The following is a 27,065-nucleotide window of genomic DNA, read 5'->3' as shown; positions in this document are numbered from 1 at the left end:
CTGATGTCCGTAGCTGACATTAGGGTTAACTTTTCATGTTGTACATTCTCTGGGTTCTAACAAATGTGTAATGGCATGTATGCACCATTACAGGATTATACAGAATTGTTTTTCACTACCTTAAAAAATCCTCTCTGCTCTGTCAGTTCATTCCTCCCGCCTTTTCTAAACCCCAGGCCCCTGCTCATCTTTTACTGTCTGCCTAGTTTTGCTTTTTCCAGAATGTCATACAGTTATAATTATATAGCGTGCAGTGGATTGGCTTTGCTTAACAACATGCATTTAAAGTTCTGTGTGTCTTTTCATGGCTCCATAGTTCTATTTATTTTAGTGCTGAATAATATTCCATTTTTTAAAAGATTTTATTTATTCATTTGAGAGACAGAGAGAGCAGGGGGAGGAGCAAAGGGAGAGGGAGAAGCAGACTCCCTCCCTGCTGAGCAGGGAGCCTGACGTGGGGCTCCATCCCGGGACCCCAGGATCATGACCTGAGCCCAAGGCAAATAGATGCTTAATGGACTGAGCCACCCAGGTGCCCCTAATATTCCATTTTATGAATGTGTCACAATTTGTTTATTCACTGTTGAAGGACATCTGGGTTGCTCATAAGTTTTGGCAGTTATAAATAAAGCTGCTAGAAACATTTGTGTGTTGGTTTTAGTATGGACGTAAATTTTCAACTCCTTTGGGTAAATACGAAGCAGTGTGATTTGCTGGATCACGTGGTAAGAGCATGGTTGGTTTTATAAGGAGCTGTCAAACTGGCTCCCACAGTGGCTGGGTCATTGTGCAGTCCCACCAGCGATGAATTAGAGTTCCTCTTGCTTCCTGGGCGTCTAGACTCACAGTGTATCCATCACCTCCTTGGGATACTCAGTATAAAGTTGGAGTTGTGGTACGTGACTATCCCTTTCCTTTCTTGAAGATCTGTTGGGAACTTTTTGGAAAAATGTACTTGTTACATAAAACATGTAAAACTTCATAACATCAAGGTTTGCAGCTTGGAATAGAGATTGAGAGTATCTGTTCTAAGATAGTCAGTCCTTAAATGTTAAATGTAAAGAACAGGAAGTCCTCAGTGAAAACAACCCCTTCTAATCATTTTCTATCTTTTCCTCGAGTTATAGGAACAACTTATCATTTTAAATTATCTTTTTTTAAAGAGCAGAAATATCAGAAGTTCTGGGTTAGTGTACCTTTGCTTCTAAAACCTGGGTTTTAGAAGGATAAAATCATTGTTTCTAGGTTAGCTCAGAGAGGAGGTTGCCAAGAGTGGCATTGATCCAGACTAGATGCTTGTATAGTTGATTCATTTATTTACACCCTGACTTTGTTTTGAAGGGCAGGCTGGAAGTTTGGAATTGGGGGGAGAACAGGAAAATGGATAATCATCATTATGAAAAACACGTATTTTCAGGGTGCCTGGGTGGCTCAGTTGGTTGTCTGCCTTTGGCTCAGGTTATGATCCCAGGCTCAGGTCATGATCCCAGGGTCCTGGGATCGGTCTGCACAAGGTCCCTTGCTCAGTGGGGAGCCTGCTTCTCCCTCTCTGTCTGCTCCTCCCCCTGCGTTCAGTCTCTCTCTTCCTCACTTTCTCAAATAAAATCTTCAAAAACCCCCCATATTTTCAAGGTTTATAGACTAGAAGCTTTGTAGGTCTTCAGAATAACTTTTTTCCTTCATTTTTAGAGAAAATAATACATTAAATTACATGGTCTTCTAAAAATGAAGAGTGATGTTTCAGATCCAAAGAATTTGGGACCTTGGAGTTTATTTTGTGCATAATCTTTCCTTGAACAGATGAGGAAGCTAAGATTACATGATTCGCCTTTGGTCACACTTATAGGCAGCACCCAGAACCTGCGTATCCTGATTTCTAGTCCATGTGCTTTGCCACTGTCTCTCTGAAAAATCAAAGATGTAGGGAGAATTTCCTTAAAAAAGAAAGGAAAAAAAAAAAAAAGTGAGTCAGTGCCATGAAATATTGCATGCGAGTTTATGCCTTGCGGGGTTTGCAGAAAGTGCTTCATGTTGAACAGTGCATTGGATATGTGGGACCGTGACCCTGGATCCAGTTGCTATTTTCCTTTCCGGTTCCCTAGCCGTAAAAGTTTATAAACACGTAGCCATTATGGCTCTTGACCTCTGGATGTTTACACATATTTTATTCTTTTCTTGTTTTCAAGACAACTTATTTATTAAATATTTTGTCTGTGCTTCTATCTGATGTGGAATATTTATTTTAGGTATAAGGACATCAGAGGTCAAAACCTAGATCTGGCTCCCTGGCTCCATTGTCCCTTTTTAAGAAAGGACTCCATGTCTAGCTAGGATCATTGGTGCCCCCTAGTGAGATGATTGGGTAAAAGCACCCATTATAATGGGTGGATGGAAGCTGTTATAGCATCTTCAAAGGCATGGTTTAGCAGTTTTGGTGACAATTTAAAGTAAGCGTAATATATATATATATTTTTTTTCTTTTTAAAGAAATCAAGACCAAGAAGTGAACAGCGAGAGAATGAATTGATTATTTCTTTCCTGAGATGTTTATATGAAGAGAAACAAAAAGGTCACATCCATATTGGGGACTTAAAGCAGGTATGGCATGTTTTTCCTCTTCTTTTAATTTTACCAGGATGTTGTGTAAAATAGAATCTTGAGGATGTTCTCAAGTTCTGAAACTCTTTTTCTCCCTGTTTTATTTTTACTTTTGCACATGTAGGGGAAACTTGGAAATATTTAGACTGTGCTTGGAGGCGGTGAGAGAAGTTGCCGTCTGCATTGTGGTGGGGGTGGAGCAGGCACTCCCAACAAGAGGGCGGGGCTAGAGCTTCAAGAATGAAGTTTAAGAGTAGATCCTGCCACAACAGGCTACTTGACCTGCAGGGAGCCCATCTCTGTCACCTCCCCTCTCCCCCCAGGAAAACGGGAATAACCTTGCATCACTGCCTTCAGAATTCTAGAAGGTGCCTGGAGGTTCTTTGGAATATCAGTACTACCTTACAGATCAGGTGCAGTGCTAGAGAGCCTGGCGTAGGTGCTGTCCACATACCCAACTGGCATTAATTCCGTTTTGTGTGGTGGAGGTCCAGAATCAGCTTGCCTTCCTCTTCTGGGCACAAGCATTGTTCAGCTTTTCTGTCTCGGGGTGCTGTGTCCAAAGCTGGGGCTACCTGCAGGTCTTTTCTCTGAAGAGCTCCGAGTCTGGGATTCTGTGCACGTGGTGTCATGTATCATGTTCTTATGTCCTTTAGACTCTGCATAAGTCAATTCATGACAAACAGTAGAGCTTCAAGTGTGCATTTTGTATTTAAGTTCCTAGTGAGCCAGAAAATCTAGAGAAATATCACTGAAAGATGTTAAAAAAAAATCCTTAATTTTCCAAAAGTATATAGTCTTTTTTTTTAAGATTTTATTTATTTTTTATTATTTGAGACAGAGCATGAGTGGGGGGGAGGGCAGAGGGAGAAACAGGCTCTCTGCTGAGCAAGGAGCCTGACACAGGACTCGATCCCAGTACCCTAGAATCATGACCTGAGCCGAAGACAGATGCTTAACCCACTGAACCACCAGTCACCCCAGTCTTCTTCTTCTTCTTATTCTTTTTTTTTTTGGAGAGAGAGAGGGAGAGAGTGAGAAGGTGGGGAAGGGGCAGAGGGAGAGAGAGAATCTTAAGTAGGCTCCACGCCCAGCACAGAGCCCGACATGGGGCTTGATTTCACAACTGTGAGATCATGACCTGGGCCAAAACCAAGAGTTGGGCGCTTAACCAACCGAGCCACCAGGCACCCCAGTATATTGCCTTTTTATAAAATGCCTAACTCACTTTCTACAGGGGCTTTAACACTCAGTGGTGTGCCCCCTCCCTGGAAACACCTCTGCTTTTCTGGTCGCCTAACCGTGATGTGGTTTTCCTCTCCCCAGATTTCTACCTTCAGTTGACTCTGGCAGTCAGGTACCTTTCCTGAGCTCACAGCGCTTACGTGCAGTGTCTGACGTTGTTTTTCGTCTCCTTGGCCAACCATAGCATCCCTTAGCAGGGACCCTAGCACCAGTGCACCATCTGTGTGTCTGGCCTCTGTCTGTTCACATGCCTCCCACAGCGTGGGAGTTCTGAGCTCCTCCAGCTCAGTCGGGTGGGCCACCCAGCCTGCACTGACAGCGAAGTCTCTGCTTCTTTTCAACCTACTACTTTTCTTGTTTCCATTCCTTTTCTTTTTTTTCCCCTCTTGTGCCATTAATAGTTTTTCCCTATTGTACTTTTCTTCCCTAACTTGTCCCAACAGGAAATTGATAATTTTGAAATAATTTATAACTGCTAGAAGGGAAGGAAGCATTTACGGTGGTTGGAAAGTTTTGACCTAAGTACAAACTGGTATTTAGGGAACAGAGAAGTATCTTTATGATTTGGGCACAGTTTAGTCCGGTGGAGAAATACATTTAATGTTTTTTTCCGTTTGAAAACATGAGAGGATTTAATGTCACAGCGTGCAAGCCTCACAAAGCAGAGCTGTCAGTGCTTTCTCTAGAGGTTTCTAAACATTTTGTTACCCAGCAGGCTCACGTCTGTGCCTGTAAAGAAGTTGCTCCCATCCCTGGTTGTGGTTGGGTCTCCCCTAGTCCGGACACCTGCTCAGGCTCTGAGGATCGCGCTTTTCAGAGCAGCAGCTGCTTTTAGATGGATCAGGTGAAGCTTTGAGATTCACCAGTAGATTCCTGCTCTCATTTTCTGCTACCAAATAGTTTAACTACATGGATCTCATTACATTCTTATTGCACCTAAAAATTCCCATAGCCTTTGAATATGGGTTACGACTTGACCTAGAGAGGAGTAGAACCGTGGCTTTGACAGTGAATTCCTCTGGCCCCCGGCCTTCAAAAGTGGACAGAAGATGCTGAGCACAGACTCAGGGCTGCACTTCCCAAAGCCAGTGGTGATGCTACACGTGCTTTTCAGACTGAAATGGTGGTGTTGGATAGCTGTCAGAGGGACCAATTTATAAAACAGAAAACACACTGAAGGACGTTTGCTCTTATGGAAAAGGAAGAATCGCTTTGGGCAAACGCCTGTAAAGTAATAAAGTTAGAGGTGTCACATTTTAGTCAGTGGACATATTGTTTCTACTTGTATGGACAGAGCTGGTGCAAAAAATTAAAAATATTCAATCAACTGCCACTTACTGTTTGCCACGTGTCAGACAGAGTTCGAATTTTTTGCATGTGTGATTCCAGTTTTTGTAATACGGTTGTCGGAGACGGGGATGTGGGGAAGAGGTCAAGCAGCATGTTAGGGAATGGCAGCCAGTGTGTCCCAGGTCCAAGGGCACTATCTTAATCATTATGCTTTTTAGGAGCTTACCTAACAAAATTGAATGTTATATAACTACTCACCAATTTGTCTGCATCCATTTTCCAGTAGAGGAGTTTTTTCTGACATTTTATTATTTTTAAAAATTTTATTTATTTTTATTATGTTCAGTTAACCAGCATATAGTGACATTTTATTTTGAAAATTTTCAAACATGTAGGAAAGTTGGAAGAAACACAGTGAGCATTCGTATACCCACCATCCAGATTGTATCATTTGTAGCATTTTGCAATATTTGCTTTCCCTTATATCCGTCCGTCTCTTATTTCACCTTTTTTTTTGATGACTTGTGAAGTAAGTTTCTGATACCAGCATCCTTTATTCCTACACACTTTAGCATGCACAGTTAGCTGTGGTTCAGTATTTGTTCATGGTTGTCTTTGGAGATTTACATCCTGTAAGTTGCACAGATCTTGAATGTACTACTCATTGAGTTTTGAGGACTTCATACATTTAGGTGGCCCAAGCCCCCATCAAGATAGAGAGCACCCCCTTTCACCCTGGAATGAACCCCCCTACCTCTTTGCTGGTCCGCACTACCCCTCCCCCAGGCAACCACGGTTTTGACTATTTATGCCCTAGATTGATTTTGCCTGTTCTAGAACTTCTGCAGATGGAATGAGACAGTCTGTGCTCTCTCAGCTCTGGCCTCCTGCACTTAGCCTAATGCTTATGTACTCATCCATGTGGTTGCGTGTATGAGTCGTTTGTTCCTTTTTATTCCCATGGGCCAGTGCCACGGTTTTTCTCCATCATCCTTCTGGTGGACACCTCGGCTACTCGGCAGGTGCTGGTTGTTACGAATAAGGCTGCTAGTGGAAGAACTTCCGTGTAGCCACAGAATTTAAAACTTGGCTCCAGACTTGTGCACAGAGTTCACCCGTCCGTCGTGGGCTGGGCAGTGTGGTGATGGTGGTGCAGATTGGAAACTTATCGAAGAACCAGCATCCTCTTCAAAGGAGAAACTTCTAGATGCTTATTTTAAAGTAAACAAGGAATATATTTTCTAAACATGAATTATTTTCAAGTTATATTCAAATTGTGGTGATAGACCTGGAAAAGCATCATGGTAGGTGGGAGAGGAGAGTGGAGGAAGCATTGAACTGAGTGTTCGGACATTCTTACGGCCTGGTTTCAAAAAAGGGAGAGTGCAGTTTTTCTTGTATGTACTTTCTGCTGTGTGCTACTGGTCTTCTGGCCAATGTTTTCTTAATATATCAAAACAAATCATTCAAGATGCTTCTACTTTGTGGAAACTTTTGTGGGGTTTGAAAGCCAGCCCACGACTTCTTAACTTTGTGGGAGAACTGGCAGTGAGTCAAGGGCAGGCCCCTGAGGGCCCCGTGAAGATCCTTCCCTTTGCTCTGGAGTCTGTCGCAAGTCTGGACATTTGGTAAATGATTGCGCAGGACCAGTGGCAGTGAGAAAGGCACCTGCCCGTGCTGCGTGATGTGTAGCAGGACTTAGTCAGCATCTGTTGCATGAGTCTGTTGCTAACGATGAAGTCCATGGGCCTTCCTGGTGATCATTGCTCATTCACTCATTCTTCAGCAAGAGAGCATGCTCAGTATAGTCTGTGAAAACACAAAGATAAATGACCATCTCCCTCGAAGGAATTTCGAAGCTGCTTGTCATTCTCTTAATGCACATTCTGATTCTCACAGACGTAAAACTCTGATGACTGCTTGAAGCCAAAGGTAGTATCAGAACCTTTTCTTTCTCTTTTATGCTTTGAAAAATGTATGACATTCATTGATGAATTAGGATTTCATCATTTCGAAGAAGACGTGGTATCTTTGACCAGCAAATAACTAAATAAAATGAAAAATGCATAATCACCTAGGAATTGGGGGAAGACAAATTAAGAGACTGTCTATACGCATCAAATTGGCAGAAGTGGAAAAATCTGACTGTACCATGTAAAGGTGAGCTCTCATGTACCGCTACTGGGACTATGAATTAGTACCATTCAGGGGAGAAAAATTTGACAGTATCTGGTACACGTGAAGACAAACACACCTAGTGACCCAGCAAGGGCATTTCTAATGATTTACCTTGCAAAAACCTTCACATGTGTGCCAGGGAGCTGTGTTCTGGAGAGATTAGTGCAGTCTCCTTTGTAAAAGCACAAAGGAGTCCATGTTTAAGCACAGGAACACGAATGAACAAACGATGTTGTCACACAGTGAGCTACTGCACTCTGATTAAAGTGACTCAATCAGTTCTAGAACGTCTGGATTTTTCTCAACACAGATACATCTCAAAAACTAGATTGAAAGACAAAAGGTAGTTGTGGGAGGGTGTGTACAGGATGATCCGGTCATTTAAAGTTTCAACTACACGTAAACCATCATGTTTTATGGATACATACGTGTGTATGAAGGTACACCGTATGAGTTGGCGAACACGTAATTCAGGAGTGGGATAATTTGTGCAGCTGGGAAATGGAGAGTGGTTCTAGGAGGCGTCACAGAGGTCCGAAGTGTTTTCCATTAAACGTGGGAAACAGTAGCTAAGAGTCACGATCACCGACATCTACTGAGCGTCAAGTATGTTCTCAGTGCTTCCTCTGAAGCTCGTAAGTGCTCTGTGAGGAGAGGTCCCTGTGTGTCCTCAGTCTGTGGGCGGAGGAACTGAGGGGCAGCGGTAAAGACCTGTCCAAGGCCACAGAGAAGCCTCTCATCCGGGCATGGGTTCCAGAGCCTGCACTCCTCACTGTTCTCAACACGTGATTGTTCTCTTGGCCAGAGCTGGGCGGTGGGGGTGCAGACGCGTGTGTTGTGTTGGTCTGTGCGCGTTTCTGTATGCTTGAAATGTGTGACAACAAAGAATGGTCTGAGTTTAGAGTATTGGAGGATGTGCTTGTTTGTGTTTTTCTGAAAGAAAAAAAAAATCATTGTCTGCTAGGAAGCAATCTGGCAAGAATCCATAGAAGTAAGAAGCAATTTAATCTAGAGCATTTTTTGTAGTTTTTTTTTTTTTAAACATATCTCTTTGTTAATAAGTAGCATTAAACCTCATTTCGTGGTTGGCGTCCAAACACCATTATGTTGGCAGCTTCGTGTTGTGGTCAGTGAGGGGGGCAAGCGTGGTTGTGGGGGGAAGGGGTGACGGAAGCCTTGGGTGGGGGAGAGGAAGAAGTGGAGAAGACGGAGCTCCACAGAAGGCGACGAAGGGATTAATTTAGGGTTATGGAGTGCGTTCTTCTGTTGATTGACTTACTTGTTTCAGCCTCTGAAGTTCCCCCAAAGGTAAGTTATTCTCTGCTTGGCAAAGCTAACATCGTCCACCTCGGTACCAGCAGCTCTGCTCAGCACTTTATGTGGTTTACCTGTTTTCATCTCACAACCCGGTGTTAGGATTCGATCCTGAGGTGGGTCTGAGCCGACGGAGGAAGGAACTAAGGCAAGGAGAAAGGAAGTAACTTGTTCAAGGCCAGTTAGTGACCCATCCCTGATCCTGACCACAGAGCCCGAGCTCTCACGCTTTGTTAGCGGAGTGGCTTCCAAGCACGTTTCCTCGTTTTGTCTGGAGCGGTTGCCACGCTTTGGGCAAACTCTTTCCTGGACTTGCAGCCCTGCCTTCGAGGAGCAGAGGAGAGGAAGTCACAGGGTCAGGATAATGGCCTGGGGTCAGAAAGATGCATCCTAGAGATTGAGCATTCCTTTTAGAAGCAAGCAAGGAAGCTGTAAGTGACTTACTGAACTTTTCATTGTTTCACTTTTTAGACCTCACAGATGGCAGCAGAGAACATCGGAAGTGAGCTGCTACCGAGTGCCACTCGATTTAGGCTGGATATGCTGAAAAACAAAGCAAAGAGATCTTTAACAGAGTCTTTAGAAAGTATTTTATCCCGGGTAAGTAGCATAATTTCTCCTACCCTAAGTTAAAATCACCTTTTAAGAGAACATAAGATTCATTTCTTTGCCTTTAAAAAAAACAGTCAGCGTGGGGCTCACAGTCCTGAACCTGAGAGCAAGAGTGCGTGCTCCTGCAACCGAGCCAGCCAGGCGCCCTCTTCTTTGCTTTTGTGCCATCAGTGTTTGTTATAAGGTACAGAAGGGTAAAAACCTTTTAAATGTCTTCTCAGTCTTTGAGCAATGTTACCTACACTTCAGTGTTTTGTTTTTGTTTTTTTAAAGATTTTATTTATTTGACAGAGAGAGACAGCCAGCGAGAGAGGGAACACAAGCAGGGGGAGTGGGAGAGGAAGAAGCAGGCTCCCAGTGGCGGAGCCTGATGTGGGGCTCGATCCCAGAACACCGGGATCACGCCCTGAGCGGAAGGCAGACGCTTAATGACTGAGCCACCCAGGCGCCCCTGCACCAGGTTTAGGTTAAAAGAAATTCTTTTAGGCAGCATGGTATTTTTTGTTTCCCAAAGGCTGTCATTCATTGGCCGGTCTCTTTGCAGAGCCCAGATTAGATATAGTAAAGCTGGGTCCCACCCTCCCTAAGTGCCACGAGGCACAAAAACCCATTTACCGTCAGCCGTGGCTGGTATGTGTCTAGAACTCTCTGTAGCGGGTCCGTGAACTATGGTATGGCTCTTGGCTCAAACGCCACCCACCTCCTGTTTTTGTAAATAAAGTTTTGGAAACACAGCCGTGTCCATTCATTTACCTTTATTCTTAGTTTGCTTTTGTGCAGAGCTGAGTAGTTGCCACAGACAATAGGGCCCCCAAAGCCTAAGAGATTTAGTATCTGGCCCTTTACGGACAGGTTTGCAGACTGCAGCTCTACAGAAAGAACGAAGTGAACATAGACACCAGGCTGGCAGCGCCTTAAGAAATTCTGTGCTGTGTGCGCCCCACCCCAGCGGGTGTAGATAATCTTTGATGGCACTCCTAAGAAATCAGAGTTTGATTTTCTTTCAAAGTTTCACATCTTTCTGGAGCTTGAAGTATCTTACAGTGCTTTTTTTTTTTTTTTTTTNAGTGCTTTTTTTTTTTTTTTTTTGGTTGGTTTGTTTTTATGTATTTTTTTAATTTCATGATACACTCCATTTGAACCATGTTTAATTTTGTTCTGGTTAAATTTTATTTTGTTTGAAGATGTGTCTCAGAATTTAAAATTTAAAAATTTAAAATTTTTAATTTAATTAAAAACAGTCCATCTACAAAACCAGTTGGCCACCTTTGAGAGCTCCTGATGGACAGAATGTTGTCTGAGTGTCCTTTGGCTGGCGGGGTGTGACAGCTTGGGACTCGGGAGAGAGGTGTTGAGCGTGGTTGCCTTAGCACTTGCCTTTCTTCGTAGACAGATTGTCCCTTCTTCCTGCCCGTCATCCCTGCCAAATGACTCAGCCACAAGGTGTTCAGGAACATTTAGGTTGCTGTGCTATTAAAAAAAAACAACAACAAAAAAAACCCCAACAAAGCCAGAAATGTTGATTATCTTAATGCACCTATGTGCTCAGCAGCTTTTCTCAGTAGATGCATTTTTCTTAAGATTGTTTAAATAGATCAAGCTGCTTCTAGCTGATGCCTTTGCACAACCCTAAGGGATCCTAATCCGACTGCTTTTCTTTATGTAGGGTAGTAAAGCCAGAGGCCTCCAGGAACACTCCGCCAGTCTGGATCTGGACAGCTCCATGTCTAGCACTTTAAGTAACACGAGCAAAGTAAGCACATTTCCCTTTCTGTGACACCCTGAAGAGGTCAGCAAATGGGTCCTGCACATCTGCTACCTGCAGAGGCTGCAGAAGGATCCGAGGAAGCCCCCTATCTTTCGTCATGAAAAGTTTGGTGCCTGAGACTTGGTGCAGGGGGTGGACCGGTCTTGCAATTCTGTAACTTAAAAGATTCACACGACAAACAAGGCAGATGGCCATTCCATAAGCAAAGCAGCAAGATCACAGTTTTAGGCCACTGAGAGGGAATTTATCCAAAGCAACCAATGGCCTTCTTGCCCAATATTAAAAATAATTGAAATTGGGAAAACCTCAAAAGTGGGTTTGTGAATTCTGTGAAGTTTGCTGCTTGAATTCCTGAACATACTTTTACCCTTTGGCTGGCTCTACGATTATAAATATTACTGTTCTTATAAATTATAAATTAAACAACTAAGCTTCACCCCTTGGGTCTGTCCTGAAGCATAGCTTTGTGATAATGAGCCAGTTCTCTTCGGTAACAGACCTGTGTCCACGTCCTTGTCTTAGTTCCTTGCTTTCTAGACATTTAAGCAGCTTCAACTTTTTTTAACCACCAGAAAGTGAATTTGGGGTTTGTGTTAGGGAGGCCAGCTTTCCTTCTGCTACCAGAGCTCCGTCAGACGCATGAGAGACGGAAGCTCTGTAGAGGCCAGCTCCTGACCACACAGCTCTCGTGTTCTTCTGAGTTTCCTCCTGGGCATGTGGCTTTCCGAGCTTTTAGACCATAGCCAACAGTAAGAAACCCAATTAAACCTGTGACACGGTTCACAGACATACGTGTACACTCGTGTCCAGAATTAAAATCGCACAAAATAGTACTTATTGTAAACAACCTTTTTGGTTCTTTTTAAAAAATGTTCCTGGTAGACCAGCGGAATTGATGCTACCACCTGCAGTCTACTGCCTGAGAAACACTGCCTCGGAAGGGTGCTGCTCAAGTCCTCAGCTGTAGCATTAATGGGGTTCTAGCAGAAACGCACGTTCTGGTTCAGTAGGTCTGGGGTGGGGCCTGAGATGCCACATTTCTGACAAGCCCCAGGGTGGTGTTGATGCCCCGGGTTTGTGAACTCTCTCTGGGGAGCGAGGCTCTAGACACCAGTCCTCTGAATATGCTTTTCTGAGTTAAAATCTAGTGGGATGGAGCATCATCTGACCTCCATGCACACATACTGGTTCTGCTCCACAGTTTACTTCAAGTTTGGAAACAGTACAGTTTATCTGCAATGTACAGATGATGGGACAAAGCCCCTGCCCTTAGGAGCTTACCTGGTAGGTGACACATCCTCAAATAACACCAGCATCAGAGTATCGAAGGAGCCCTGAGAGTTAGACTAAGAGATGGTGGGAACTTAGCCGTCCCAGGAGCAAGGGGAAGGGAAGTGATTTCAGATCAGTGAAACCAGAGAAAGCGTGGGAATGGGGCAGTGGTGCTTTTGAGTTAAATTGTACAGGATCGGCCCTGCACCTGTGGAAGTTCGAAGGCAAGAGGCTTTCCAGATCGCTGCAAATAAATGTACTGTGAAGGGGTTCATGTCACTCAAGTGACTTTTCCTGAAAGTCTTACCGCTTGGTTTGTATTCTCCTCCAAAGCACAGATCGAGGAATATACACATAGCTTGAATTTCTAGGGTAATCTTAAGAGAAATGCAACTTTCAGAAGCCACCTGCTCATATTGTGTGGGGGGTATCTTTAGGTGTATTTCTTTACATCTCTTTTTATCCCGAGATTGAGAAACTGTTGTAAAAATAAGCTATGTTACTGGATCTCTACCAGTAAGCTGATCATCTAATTGTTGAGGAACATCTGAGTGGCCCTTTTGGGTGTGAGATTAAGTGAAGGATTAGCTCCCTCATGTAATTTGGAAGGAAGTTAATAAGAGTTGAGATGAACAGGTTTGCATAATGGAGATTGTTGATGTGATGTATTGTCTTAGACAAAGTTTTAAATCCTTAAAAGAATCTTTGGAACTACAGAGTCTTGAAGAATGAAAAATTTCAGCTATGTTTAAAGGTAGTTAATATTTTGTAGAACATTGGGAATTAAGTTTTTCCTGATTCTTATAAAACTAAATGTATATAATCTCTCCCCTCAATAAACATATATTTCTAAAAATTAAAATCCTTAATGCCTGTTATCTGAAAGGCACTCAACCATATATCAGATAAACAGAATTTAGATTCTTCAGTCCATCATTAGATGCATTCATTTCGTTTTACTCTTTCCATGTTGATTTATTTATCTCTTCTGGTGGTTTCATCAGGGGCAAGTGAAGGGATTCCCCCCCCCCGTTATGTTCTTTGATTGGAATAGAATATATTGGCCACTAGCCGTGTCCTGGGCGCAGTGCTAAGCATAGTAGTTCATTTTTTTGAAAAAGTATGCATCTCAAAAGACTATGGTATTAGAGTATTGTCATGATTTCCAACAAATTCTGGGAGCTACTCACTCAATAGCTTCATCAAGTGCCTGATAAAGTAACTTATTTTGTGTAACATTTCACTTTCACTTGGATTACCTTGCCTAATTCTTGAAACCCAGTGAGATAAATTTTCTCTCTACCCTTTTACAGATGAGAAAATTGGGGGGCAGAAAGAAATGATTGGCCCTGGGTTCTGGCAGTAAGTTCCTGAAGAGAGATTCTTCATATTCTAAGACTAATAGAGGATGTAGTTTTTAACCTCAGGATCACCAAGTTAAATTTCAACATTAGATCAAAACCAGAGAGCCTTAAGAATGTGGGTAGAACATGCATGAACACAATTGGCAGAGAGACCGTCTTGATTTGTGTAAACAGCGCAGACAGGTTCTGTGAGAATCTGCGGGCTGCTTAAAAGTACAGCAGAGCCTTTTGCAGGGAGAAGGGGCTGTTTACAGCTTTGTTCACAACAGCTATGTCCTTCCGCTGGGATTTGGGCCGGTTTCCCCGTCTGTCCAGCAGCCTAGCACTTGGTCTCTGAGAAGCAGGCACTTGCTGGGCCTTCGTTTCCTTATATGTTTGGTGGCCTCTAGATGGCATTATAATCAGATATGTTTGTGTATCAAAATGTTTTCCTGCCGCTGGGAGGAGATTCCCCGTGATGTTCCTGACCCGCTGTCCCTCTGCCGCCAGGAGCCATCTGTGTGTGACAAAGAGGCCTTGCCCGCCTCCGAGAGCTCCTTCAGGCTCCTCGGCTCCTCGGATGACCTGTCCAGTGACTCGGAGAGCCATCCCGCAGAAGAGCCTGCCCCACTGTCACCCCGGCAGAGCTTCCGAAGGCGCGCCAACACCCTGAGTCATTTCCCTGTGGAGTGCCAGGAGTCCCCGGAACCGGCTCAGGGCTCTCCAGGGGTCTCCCAGAGGAAACTTATGAGGTACCACTCAGTGAGCACAGAGACCCCTCATGACCGAAAGTAAGATTTGTTTAAAAATGTGAATTTGTTGTATAAATAGCTGGGGCATTATCTGTTATTAACCAGGTATGTGTAGTCCAGGTACGCTTATTGGGTGGAAGAGAAACTTGAGTCAGGTTCTGCCGTGGGCTTAAAAAGCTAACACTTGAAGGCGTGTTCTGTTCCTCCCGTGGGAACCCTGTAGACGTAGAGGCTTGTTACTTGCTGGAGCGGCAAGTACGAGTATCAGGAGGAGGCAGGTGAGACGGAGCAGAAATGGCCCTGTACGTGGACAGCAGTCACTGCTCACGAGGTGTGAGAGGCAGGAGTCCTGGAACTTAGCTGCCGGCTTTGAGGACAGGTGGCGGAGGGGCGAGCCGGTGAGTCCTCATCTGCAAACCCGGAGTCTTTTCTCTGGGGGGACCGAGGCTCAGGGTTAGTCCCGAGCGGAGCGTGAGCGGCGGCGGGGATGCCTCTGGGCTTCCGGTCTGGGCTCTGTCCTGCACTGCTGTGACCCGGCCAGGTCTGCTTAGCTTCTCTGTGTAACAACATTGGAGTGGATGTTCCTAAAATTTCCTTCAGTGTGAGAATTCTCGAGTGTGCTAAGCGGATTTACTCCTTTTGGTCATTTGGCTCGCATGAGCAGTTGGAATTTCCTGGGTAAGGAAGGAGATGGGTCAGCTGCAGAGGAGCGGGACTTCTCCTGGTCCTTCTGGGGTCCCTTGGCAATTAATTTGACCCGAAGCGGTCACAGAGTTATCCTGACAAATAACTTCAAAAATCTTTTAAAATCCCTCACTTTGTAAATATGAATAAGGGCCACACCTGTGGAGTTGCTGCGTCCCTTGGACTGACGTGCGTCGGGGGGTCACGCACGGATAATGCAGAGTCTGCACCGATGTGTGTGACGTGTTCTGAGTGAAGAAATGAAACTATCTGACGGCTGTAGCAGAGCCTCTCCGCTTTGTTTCCAATCAGCCACTGAAAATAATTACGAGGGTTTTTAAGAATTTGGCTGCATAACTATGATCCCAAAGCAGGGCGCACACCAGAAGCTAGTATTTAATGTCTGCCATCTTAGAGACAACAGTCTAAGGGTTTTTGGAGGTTTTGCCATGTTCTTAAAACCCTGTATACCTGCTGCTTCTCTTTCGCTTTGCCGCCGTGTCCGCAGCCGTGTTTCTGGCGTGTTCAGTGGTTGCGGACGCATTCCTGGCTAGAGATTCCCAGTTCTCTTGCTAGGCCTGCAGTTTCACATGAGCAGAGGTGGTAGGAAAGGGGATATCCTGACGGTACATTTCCCTTCTCACCGAGAATGCAACTTCCTGATGGATCTTGCTGGACAGGGGAGGGGAGGGGAGGGTGGAGAGATGCCCGCCTCCCTCCCTCCCTCCCTCCCTCCCAGCATACCTGTTTTGCTTTCTGTTCCCTTATGAATTCTTTCCTCATTGATGCACAAGAAATGCGACCTTGAATTCAAAGCACGTTATTGTTCATTTAAAAGAGAAATGTAGTTTAAAAACCATGGATTTCGTTTTGCTTTCCTTTTTTGCTTTTGGTTTAAGTAAAAAAAAATTGCTGTCAGTTTCTGAAAAGGGAAGGGAGGAAGAAGCACTATTGGGGTGTACATGTGTGAGAAATGGTCAAGAATGACTTTTCACAGTACTCTTTTTTTTTTTAAACTGAAAACGACCTTTGGCAATGCGACAGTGGCTGCAGAAGACAAGAGAAGAGCAGTCCTCTGACTCTGTGGCAGTGGGTGTTTAGATAAACGTCTAGCCTGTTCTGCCTGTTTCCTCCGAGCCCCCCCCCATGGCCCCCCTCGGCATCCCCCCTCTCCCCGCTAATCGCCCTGCCTTCTCTCTAATTGCTATTTAGTGGGAATCATCCACCTGTGGGCGAGTCTCAAAGTCGCTCAGGTCAGTCTGCAGCTGCTGCTCCTCCTCCTCATCTTAACCCCTCCGCCTCCTCGCCAAATTTTTTTAAGTACCTAAAACATAGCTCAAGTGGAGAACAAAGTGGGAATGCTGTGCCAAAGAGGTGAGCACACTCATGCGGCAAGTTCAGTGTCGTTTGTCTTCCCGGGAAGTTTGCACAGAGAGGATGTGCTGCATGGCGGGAGAGAACCCAGGGCCACTGCTTGTGTGTGTGTGTCTGTGTGTGTGTGTTCTTGTCTGCTTTTGGTTTTGCTGTTTTCAGTCTATCATCTGAACTGACTTGATTTACTATTAATTTTACTATCGATTAATTACTATTGCTAGTTCTTTTGGCATTTCGTACATACGTATTTTCACCTCTGCCCGGTGTCCGCACACGCGCGTGCACACACACACACACACGCACACACACAGTTTAACAAGAACTGTGTTTGATCATATACACTGTGGTTTGTGCCAAATCAGGAATGTCCTCCCGAATTTAGGAAAATTATTTTTGTCCAGTTTGAAAGGAAAAGTCATTTTGGAAGATGGACTGATTTTTTGTTCTATTTTTATTTTATTCTGGTGAGAATGCTTAACATGAGATCTATACCCTTAACCCACTTCTAAAGTGCACAGCACACTGTTGCTAACTACGGGCACGGTGTTGTGCAGATGTCTAGAGCTGCTTATGTTGCATAACTGAACGGACTGATGTTTTTGAATTAATTCACTGATTCCATTCATTTAAAATAGAATTTTATTGACTGAACGCAGAAGTTAAATCTCATTTGTAAACTTTTTCATTTCTCACTGGTTTAATTTTCTTAGCATGAGAACTAAAGTGTTTATTTTAAAGCTTATATTTTATACTTTTTGTGTTTGTATTTCTTTATCCTAAACTCTCTTCTCGACCAAACTCTCAGCATCTCCTACCGTAATGCCCTGCGGAAAAAACTTCATTCTTCTTCCTCTGTGCCAAATTTTCTAAAATTTCTGGCTCCTGTAGATGAAAATAACACCTCTGATTTTATGAACACGAAAAGGTAGGGTTTAATTTAGATGTATCAAGCCTGGGTAGAAGTGTTGAATTATTGATATATATATATATAGGGATTTTTTCAGCTATTTTTTTGACACTCAGAAAGTCATTTTAGCTAAATTGATTTTAACTTCTTTCCTATACTTTCCTACTGAATGTCACTTAAAAAAGAGTCCTCCTGTTCTCAGTTTTGACTAGGAGTAGTTTATTAATGTGTTGTTTTCAGAAGATTCAAGAAAGTCTTAACCGGTTCTCTAAAAGATAGCAATGTTTCTGAAAAGTGACCATATGGCTGTGGTAAATAAGTCAGGATGTCTGACCCATAAGTCAAGGTGATTCCTTAGTTCCAGATGTGTACGCGGGTGTAAATTACAAGGGCTTCCCCGTGTTGTCCTGCAAATAGGAAGAAAAATCACCGATTAGGTGATACTTATGATATATGTTGATAAATATACTTTGTTTTGTAGTTAAAAAGATACAGATGTTAAAATAGTTGTCATCAGCAAGTGGCTGTGTAATTATTGCCTTGATGCCTCTGTGTAATCTAACTTTTTTCATTTTTGTGGCCATCTGTGGAGATGCAGACCTATGCTGAAAAACTGTGCCCACACATGGACAAGGGGAGCTGGTGGCCCCAGTGCCAGTGCCCCCTTTAGACAGTTTCTCTTTTCTGACGTGGTGCCAAGGAAGGCCCAACTGGAAGCTAGTGATCTGTGGAGCGTATTTCTTAATGTCTTTTACAGTGGAAATAAATTAAGGGCATGTAATCTTGTGCTTTTCATGAAAAGCATCCTGTAAGAAAACAGTCCCTTAGGAGTGTTGGCCCAGTGCGGGCTTGATTCACCTTTCATGATTATCTAATTATGTTCTCTTATGCAAAGATAACTTATAACGTCGTGTTTTGTTTAAAAACAAACAGGCAAGCTAAAATGCCTGATTGTATCTCCCCACCAGTCATCAGTCAGTCATTTTGTGCTTTCAGGGACTTTGACTCCAAAGCTAACCACCTTGGCGATGCCAGCAGGACCCCCGTGAAGACACGGAGACACTCGTGGAGGCAGCAGATATTCCTCCGAGTGGCAACCCCACAGAAAGCGTGCGATGCCCCCAGCAGATACGAAGGTACCGTACGCCCCGGAAGTGAACCCGTGAGATTCTGGTGTGAGTAAGAACAGTGCGTGAGGTGAAGGAGAACATGAAATGAGATTTCAAGTCAGTTCATCCCCTGATTTTATTTTATTTTATTTTTTAATTTTTTTTTAAAGATTTCATTTATTTATTTGACAGAGATAGAGACAGCCAGCGAGAGAGGGAACACAAGCAGGGGGAGTGGGAGAGGAAGAAGCAGGCTCATAGCGGAGGAGCCTGATGTGGGGCTCCATCCCATAACGCCGGGATCACGCCCTGAGCTGAAGGCAGACGCTTAACCGCTGTGCCACCCAGGTGCCCCATTCCCTGATTTTAAAGCTCCCTAGGGAAGACGCTCAAATGACCATGCCTATCGCTGTTTCCAGAGAGATTCTCAAACTCCAGGGACACGTGTAAGAGCACTCAGCAGCTTGTAGCAGCTCATGTGGAGAAGAGCACCTCTGCCGAGCGGTTGCGACCACCCACCCACCCAGCGTGCATGTGGGAATGTGCAGGGGCTCCTTTTCTCCCCTGCGACCTGAGTGTAGGTTTGCACGCTGCCTCAGCACAGCCTGCTTGCAGGGGTGCTCCCCGGTCCCAGCGCTCTGGTTACACTCGTCACGTCCCCTGCCTCGGCAGTTGCTGTCCCTCGGTGTGGTGTCTCAGGAAGACCATCTTGTGCCCTTGCAGCCTGCTTGTGTCTCCTAGATACAGAGTACGCTCAGGTCTGTCCTCGGGCCTCCCTGTGCGGAGTCACAATGTAAAAAACGAGTTTAAATGCAGTCCGAAGCTTAAGATTTGTCTCTGCCCATTGATAGCCTAAATTTTCAGCAGCAGCTGTTTCTTTTCCCTAATGCTCTTTAATCGGAAAACACTTTTTTTCTGAAGAAAAAGCAAAGCAACACAGCAGACCTCTCAAAGATTCCTTGAGTCCCTCAGGTTGCATGTAGCGCAGATTCATTTTTGTCCCCCGACATACTTTGTGTGTGTTAAGCAGCAGTGCAGGCTGCCCTGAGAGTTTGCAGGGTTGGTGCGGCTGCCCTGGGTGGGGGAGGCCCCCCACGCCGCCCTCCTCGTGCTCCTCACCCTCTGCCCCCCTTTCCTGCTTCTCTCTTTCTCCCTCTCCTTTCCCCTACCTCCCCCAGAATGCTCCTTAATATTTAATTTAAAAAATGCCTTCTCTGCCAAATTAAACAAGAGCCTGGTTTGCAATATAAATCACATAACTTCACTTACCTTGAGTCATAAAATGGTTATAGTGAATGTTGGCTCTTCTTATCTCATGAAATTACATTAAATTATGAATGCAGAAGTACTTTGGAAACCTGAGACATATCAAATGTAAAGCAATACAGTTATTTTTGTTAACCATCATTGAGGTCGGAGCACTGGTGTTAAGCTCGCTAGACTTGTTCCCAGCAGGAAGGAGCAAGTAAAGGAACACTACAAAGGCTGGGTTTATAAATGCAGTGAGATCTTTTTTTTTTTTTTAAGTCATTAAATTGAGTTATTTTAGTGTGTGTCAGTTTAGAAAGTTTAAAGATTTCATTTTCATTTTGTAGATTGTCTGTTAATGACCAACAGCCAGGTTGTGTGACCCAGTTCCTTCCTTCCTAAATTGCTAAGCCAAAGGGGTCTGCTGGGCTGGTGGCCGGGGAAAACACCAGGCTTGTAAAGCGCACAGGCTGGGAGGCCGTACCCCGTGTGGGAGCTCTGACGGCTGAGGAGCTGCAGTGAGCTTCGCGGGGCCCATGCCAGGGCTGCTCTCTGCCTGAGTGGGGAAGTGTGGCGAGTGCCTGGATGGACACTGGTGTCTCCCAGTCGGTGTCTGAGGGACCTGAGTCAGAAGGTTGGTCTGTGCTGGCAAATGTTTGCTCTTGGAGAACCCCAAAATAAAACGGTCAAGTAGAATGCACTGTGGACAGCACAAGAGAACATGACCTTGTGCAGCCCAGCGGGTAGAAGTGCCCGGGCTGTGATGTGTGTCCGCCCTCTCTTTCTGGAGGCTTCTGTTTTTAGTTGGTTTAGTCTGGAAGTACTGTAAGAAGCGGATATTGAACCCCAAGCTGCAGTCTTGTTTATGGCGCTTGCAGCCGACAGGGTTCCTTGGTGAATCCCGGGTTTGGCACCACTGTGGGGCGACAGTTCACAGTGGATGAGACGGGATGATAGATCCTTCCTCCAGAGGCCAGAGCAGGAGCAGAACCCCCACCCCCCGTAGCCCGAAGCCTGGGCTGCGCGGTCTCTTGGGACCGAGAACAGAGTGCTTGGTATTTCTCATCTCCCCACTGGAAACGGTACTCAGGAGTACTGACAGCCCAGCCGGCGGGACCCCCCCGGGGGCCCCTCACCCGCATATTGATGGGAAGCACAGAGCTGGCCTCCTCGCTGTCGGAGGGTCTGGGGCGGCCATGAAGGTGAACTTAGCGAAGGAATTTAGAGCTCATTCGGGGACCTCTTCCCACGGCTGGAGCCAGAGCGGCTGCATTTAAATCCCAGCTTTCCCCTAGGAGCCGTGCATGAGAACAAGCTGCCGAAACTTCACCCCTGCGATAGAGGGGATCCTTATGCCTAGTGCCACACTGATTGAGATAAGGAAGCACGGTATTTCTACTGCCATTTTATGTAAAAGCTTCCAGAATTCATAGATTAGAAACAAATCCGTGAGGCCGAGGTTTCCGGTGTGAAGTGACCCTCTGTGTTCCAGGAAGGTCCCTCTGCTGCTCCTGCCTCGGCCCCTCCACACGGGGGCGGCTTCCTGCTGCCTGGAGCCCCGACCCGGAGCTGCGGTGCTCAGTGGCAGGGCCTTGGATTTCTCTCACTGCCCTTGGGATGGAGCCGGATGGCCGTGCCCCTCTTCCCCTTCCCCTGCACAGTGCAGAGGGCTCTTCCTCCCAGGTCCTGGTGGCGCCCTGTTAGCTGGTGGGGCGGGCAGAGAAGGGGAGGGGACTGGAGGGAGGCCCAGGACCGGGAGCCGAGCTGTGATTTGTGGCTGAAACGACAGAACAGCAGTAACACCAGAAGTGGAGTTTCAGGGTTTAAAAATAGTGCCCCAGTATTGCAGTGCCCGCACCTCACGGGCGCGTAGACACTGGCACGTGGCGATATATGTAATGTATTTAAATGTGCAATGATAATGGGTTCAAAACTCCCGGCGCGTGGGCTGGGCGTGACTGTGGGAAGCAGCCTGTCCCGTCTTAGAACAGTTCTGAATTTTCCAGTGAATTTCTTAGATTGAACCAAATCCTGTTCCCTTTCATTCCATCCCTCGGTGCCTTTCTGGCCTGACTCTCAAGCCACACAGAGCACATTTCTGCTTCCCGTTCAGCAGATGGTGGGAGGCCATGGAAACCGCGGCTCCCTCTAGAGCTCCTCCCCAGCTGAACTGCCCCTATTCCTTCGCCCTCCTGCAGGTCACTGCCCAGTCCCTTCCAGTCCAGTCCTGTCCTCTGAGCACACACTGTCCCCTGCTGCGGGGCCCGGCACCCGCATGGCGCTCCTGCCGTCCCTGGCCCTCTGGTGTGCCTCCTCCTCCCACTCAGTGGGTGCTTACTGTTTTCTTCCTGTGGCCTCACCTTCGTAATCTCTTTCTGCTTTAAGTAATTAACTCACGCCTGGCTGTTACTATAGCTTGTCCTGTGGGGCATTAGCTGCTATTTAAAAATCAGACTGATTTCTAGGTGCCCTCGAAAAGGTTTTCTTTTAAAAAAAAAAAAAAAAAAAGCTCTTTCCCCAAGCACCTTGTACCTGGGAAGTGCTAGAGCGTCGGTTTGGCCAGTCCTTTTGGGATGGTTTTGATACTGATGACCCGTACGTTCTAGAGAGCAGCGTGAAGTCGACGGGCCACGCCTCTGCCTTTAACTACTGAACACAGCAGAGCTCCACCCAGACACTACTCCTGCCTGCCCAGTCCACAACCCTCATGGATTCTTCGGGCCCCAGTCATTGAGCGACTGCGGGTTCTCCCTATCTCCTGCAGGAAGGTGTCCTGATGGACCCCCATGCAGTGCTGGGTGACATCACGATATATTGCCCACCAGTTTTCTCTGATGGAGGCTTCTGCTGGGTCCCTCAGTCCAGCCACTCATGCCCTGAGGCCTTTGCATGGGCTGTTCTCTCTGCCTGGAATGCTATTCCCCATAACCTCCTGATTAACCTCTACATCTGCCTCAGATCATTTCCTAAAGTCACTTTTCCAAGGAGGCCCCTCCTGGCCACTCTCTTTCAGATGGCACCCTCCCCCCTACCACCAGACATTCCTCGTCTCCTTCTCCTGACTTTTCCCATAGCACTTAGCTCCTTGTAACGTGCTTTAGTATTTGCTTACTCATGACCTCTGTCATCGGTTTCTCTAGTTCTTACAGGCTTGATGACTTCTAAAGGAAGGCAAGTAAATTGCTGAGGTTTTTGCAAACTTAGGATATGCTCATTAGTGATTTCTTAACTCCTTTTCTCTTCCTCCTCTATAGAAACATGTCCTTTATGCTCTTTATTTAGAATTAAATATTGTACGAGTTTTTGGGTTATATTGTAGGTACTCTGTATGAGAGAGAGAGAATAAAAGCATGTGGGACTCTGTACTGGTATAATAATCACTTAGGCCGTTATCTGTGGCAGGTGCTTTATAGGAATTCTTTAATTCCCAGTTGGCCTTAGGAAGGTTGGCATTTTTATGGCACCATTTCACAGATGAGGGAGCAGAGGCTTGGAATGGCTTAAAGCCCTTTCCCCAAACCACAGAGCCAGTGGGCGACAGAGGCAGGCCTGGAGCTCCCGGACCTGTGCCCCGAAGCTCGCGCTGTGAACTGTGCAGGAGCCCGGCTGCTGCCAGAGATTGCGGCCTGACCTCCTGGGGGTGCTTCCTCTTCAGGAGCCCTTCCCACAGGACGTTCCCTGCCGGCACCCTCCCTGGGCGCTTACTGTCTGTCCACGGTTCTCCCTGTCAGCCAGACCCCCCCCCCACCCCATTTCCGAGTATTTTAATGTATGAACTCACCCTTGGTCAGCCGTCTCCTCCTCTGTGTCCACGTCGGGACTGCAGTGTGCGGGGGAGGGAGAAAGGTTTCCTAGTATCGGTCTGTGAATTTTCTTCTCCCAAATCAGGCATCTCCAGCCTCTGCCACTGCTCCCCATCTCAAGGGCACAGAGATGCCCCTGCCATCCACTGTGCTCTGGGACCACTTGGCCCCACGCTGCAGCTGTGTGTCCCCCCGCAGCTGGGACACCTCCAGATTCTCAGACACATGAGAGCCCCGAGGTCCCTGTTTTGGCCAGACTGTCCCTGGCAGGGTGTGTGCCTCTGGAGGTGGCTCCTGGCCTCTGTTTCTGCCTTGCCCTGGGGGCTGGACCCTCGGGCAGCCGGTGACTGTGGCCGGTGGCCTCAGGGAGCTCGCTCTCTGGCTTGGGCGTGGGGGACGGAAAAGTGTACTTGCAGGGAACCCTGAATAAGGCCTTTTAAAGTGTTTCAGACGCTCAGAGTGACTACGTGTGACCGTTCGGCATTTCTCTACTGGCAGCGCGAACTTAAGTTAGACAGGAAACCTTCTGGCCTCTTTTCAAGCTGAAAAGACATATTTGTACTGTCCCGCCCATTCCATCCCACTATGTTAAGTACTAATAAACTGCCAGTAATTTAAAAACCGTTGGTATTTGCATTAATGTTAAGGATATACGTGAAGGAGAATTAGGATTTCCTGTAACTTTGGTGTCCTAATTTTTTTTTTTTAACAGATGGGCTCAAACCTGGAGAGAAGGGTGTTAGTGAGTAAGGAGCGTGACTCTAAGTATAGTGCAAGACAAGGAAAATGTGAAGGCTGTGTGGACAGAGGTGAGATGGAACTGGGCAGATGTTGTCTCCAGCAGAATCACCTTGTCGTTTACTCAGGGGCGTGTGACTTTATACAAAATCTCTGTGCAGTAATTAAGTTGCAAGAATCTGAATTTTATGTTTTGGAGACCCATCTGAAGGAGGTAGGCAGTTAATTTCTATTTAGAAATTTACTCACATAGGTCTTGTAGGACCAGCACAAATGTTCCCAAATCCCAGACTGTTTATTTTTTTAATTCAGCAGAGACCGGTTGGTTTCTTGTAGGAATCCCTGCTTGACTTTCGCAAAGCCTAGGAGGGATTGTTCCCATTCCCACTTCAAGGGGCAGGGCAGGTGTATGCTAGGGCACGGACGGGAGACGAGTACGTAGGGGAATCACTGGTTGGAACTTGAAGATTTGGCAAGGCAGATGTCTTTGCAATAAAACAAACATAGGTGGATCATAAAATAGAATACAGAAAGCTGCCTGGTTGCTTACATTTAAAGCACCTGTCTGTAGTGACACTTTAAGTTTGTGGTGACCACTTATGGCTACTGCCCCAGAAGCCCCAGGAACAGGCATTCTTTCTGCTTTGTGTTCTGGGCTCTTGGGGTGAGGAGTTTGTGAGATGCCAAGTATGTGAAAGGTCTATGGAGTAAACTATAAACTCCACTGAGGTCGTATCGTGGGGGCGCCATTCAGTCAGCCGAGGGTAGGGAGTGCTCAGGGCTGTGTGGGTCGGGCATGGCTGGCGCAGACGTCACTGTTCTGAGAGGGTGCCCGTGCTGACGTCTGGATAGCAGCCTTCTCATTTGTAGAGCCTTCCCGCTGTCGATCCCACCACAGGCCTGTACTGAAGGTAGAGCCGGGGAGGTGCTCTCCTCCTCAGATGAGGACAGGAATGCATCTGCACACTGAGTGGCCATGGTCTGAATGTTCATGTGCTTAGCGTCCCCTGGGGAGCCTGTACAGAGGCAGGTTCTGGTCCGGTGGGTCCAGAGGGTCTCCCTTTCTAACAGACTCCTCAGTGATGCCGATGTTGCTGGTCTAATATGAGTAGCAAGGGCTTAAAACAAGCGACCACGATAAATCCTGCCCAGACCTTCTAGACCGAGAATGGGGCTCCTGTGCCTCTTTCTGCTGCTACGCACTCCTGCAGATAACCCAAGGAGTCACCCACGTGTCTGACTGCCAAGAAATCTAGGTCGCCAGTGACATTTTTTGAGAAGGTTGGTGCTTCCTAGAGAAGGAAAGAGTTTGGTGGAGAAAATGCAGTGATAAACACGTGCTGATAGCGATAAGACAAAGTTGATAAGGTGCCAAATGAGACCAAGCATGTGGTGCTCTGCCTCTTTCCTGCCCCCTTATTTTCCAGGGAAGCTTTGTCTCTTGGGTGGCCCCCAGGGCACAGAGACTGTTCTAGTGTTTGTTTTCTTAGTGGGCTCTGACCTCACTGTCAAGCCTGCAAAATGCAGAAAGTCAGCTCCCGACCAGATACTTGGTAGTAGAAACACTCTGCAGTTTTGCCTCGTGGTGTATTATACAAAAGATCATTCTTTGTTGTTAAAGAAATAATTTTTTAGGTGCCTCTGGAAAGGGGAAAAATCCTTTTATTTACCTCAGTGTGCCAAGGAAGAATTTTAGTGTCAGTCTGATAGTTTTCATTGAAGTGTTTCAGATTACATTGTGTATTTACAAATTTCACCAACAATAGAAGCATTCAGACTTTATATGTCTTGTTTAAAAGAGAAAAAAGGAAAACCCACCTAATATAGATAAGATTTATTGATTTGAAACCCATTGTATAAGCAAATAGTCCACTGAAACTAACGTTCAATGGGTTTTGTGTTATGAGTATAGCTGTGTCTATTTTATGATAATCTTAAGTCTGTTGGATTAGATATAAATACTAATGGCAAGACTAAGGAATATAATCTGAATCTTTGTAATGATTATATTGTGAAAAATGTAAAAACTGTTAAAGAACTATGATTTGTGTTGTACATAGCCAAATTTTCAAGAATTTATATACCATTCGGAAATTTTAATGGATCATATAAGTAGAATGACTACAAGTAAAACTTCCTGAAAATATAAGCATCATAGTGACATCTGTATGACCCTTTGCTTTGATCCCTGGTTCTTACCTTTCCCTGTGCACCAAAGTCACCTGGGGCATTTTAAAATACAGGCTGCACCTGCCCCTCTGCATTCTGCCTCGCCGAGTCGGTTGGGTGGGGATGGGGCCTAGGCATGAATTCTTTAAAACACACACACACACCCCCACACACACCCCTTCCCACAGAGGATTCTGTTTCCTATCCCGCTTGAGAGCGCTGGTCTAGACCGTGTAGGGTGACTTGAGGCACAGTCACCACTTGGTGGCAGTGTTGTTCCCTGTGTCTTGATGGTCCTGCATTCTTTCCAATCTCAGAAATCCCTTTTCCCCCTGTGATTTTGTTTTTGGTCTTGTTTTTGTTACAATATGTATCTTCTTTGCTCATTTCCAGCTTATTTGAATGGAGAGCAACCTTCTGAAATTGAGATGTTTTCTTTTTCTACAGGGTTCTAGGGCGTGGGTAAAATAAGAAAGAAAAAAAATAGTCTCTGACTGCCAGTCACATGGTTTTTTAGAATTGTTCTTAATTTACTCTCCATATAACTTTGCTTTTTTTGTGGTGTATAAAGACCAGGTTCAAGATTAAATACTGCAAGCCAGAAATCTGATTCTTCATAGATTTCTGTAGTTTGAAGCTACTAATTTTTCCCCCTTTATTG

The 27,065-nt window shown here is 45.6% G+C and overlaps 1 protein-coding gene across 6 annotated transcripts in view; it reads left to right on the top strand.

Moving 5' to 3' along the window:
• The window catches only part of TBC1D1 (TBC1 domain family member 1), a 236,496-nt gene that overhangs the window by 134,204 nt on the left and 75,227 nt on the right, over positions 1-27,065 (top strand). For 2 of the 6 annotated variants that reach the window (XM_011233005.3, XM_034671962.1), the window contains 7 exons: positions 2,488-2,598; positions 9,097-9,225; positions 10,904-10,990; positions 14,131-14,411; positions 16,269-16,430; positions 17,236-17,355; positions 18,334-18,473. In XM_011233005.3, the coding sequence (XP_011231307.2) occupies positions 2,488-2,598; positions 9,097-9,225; positions 10,904-10,990; positions 14,131-14,411; positions 16,269-16,430; positions 17,236-17,355; positions 18,334-18,473 (1,030 nt within the window). Of the gene's footprint in view, positions 1-2,487; positions 2,599-9,096; positions 9,226-9,317; positions 9,422-10,903; positions 10,991-14,130; positions 14,412-16,268; positions 16,431-17,235; positions 17,356-18,333; positions 18,474-27,065 lie in introns of those variants that run through there. The other 4 variants (XM_034671960.1, XM_034671961.1, XM_034671963.1 and 1 more) reach the window with 4 other exon arrangements.

The sequence above is a fragment of the Ailuropoda melanoleuca genome, chromosome 11 (assembly GCF_002007445.2).
Source record: "Ailuropoda melanoleuca isolate Jingjing chromosome 11, ASM200744v2, whole genome shotgun sequence".
Taxonomy (NCBI): domain Eukaryota; kingdom Metazoa; phylum Chordata; class Mammalia; order Carnivora; family Ursidae; genus Ailuropoda; species Ailuropoda melanoleuca.
Note: the sequence above shows the minus strand (reverse complement) of the source record. Positions and strands in the feature narration are given on the sequence as shown.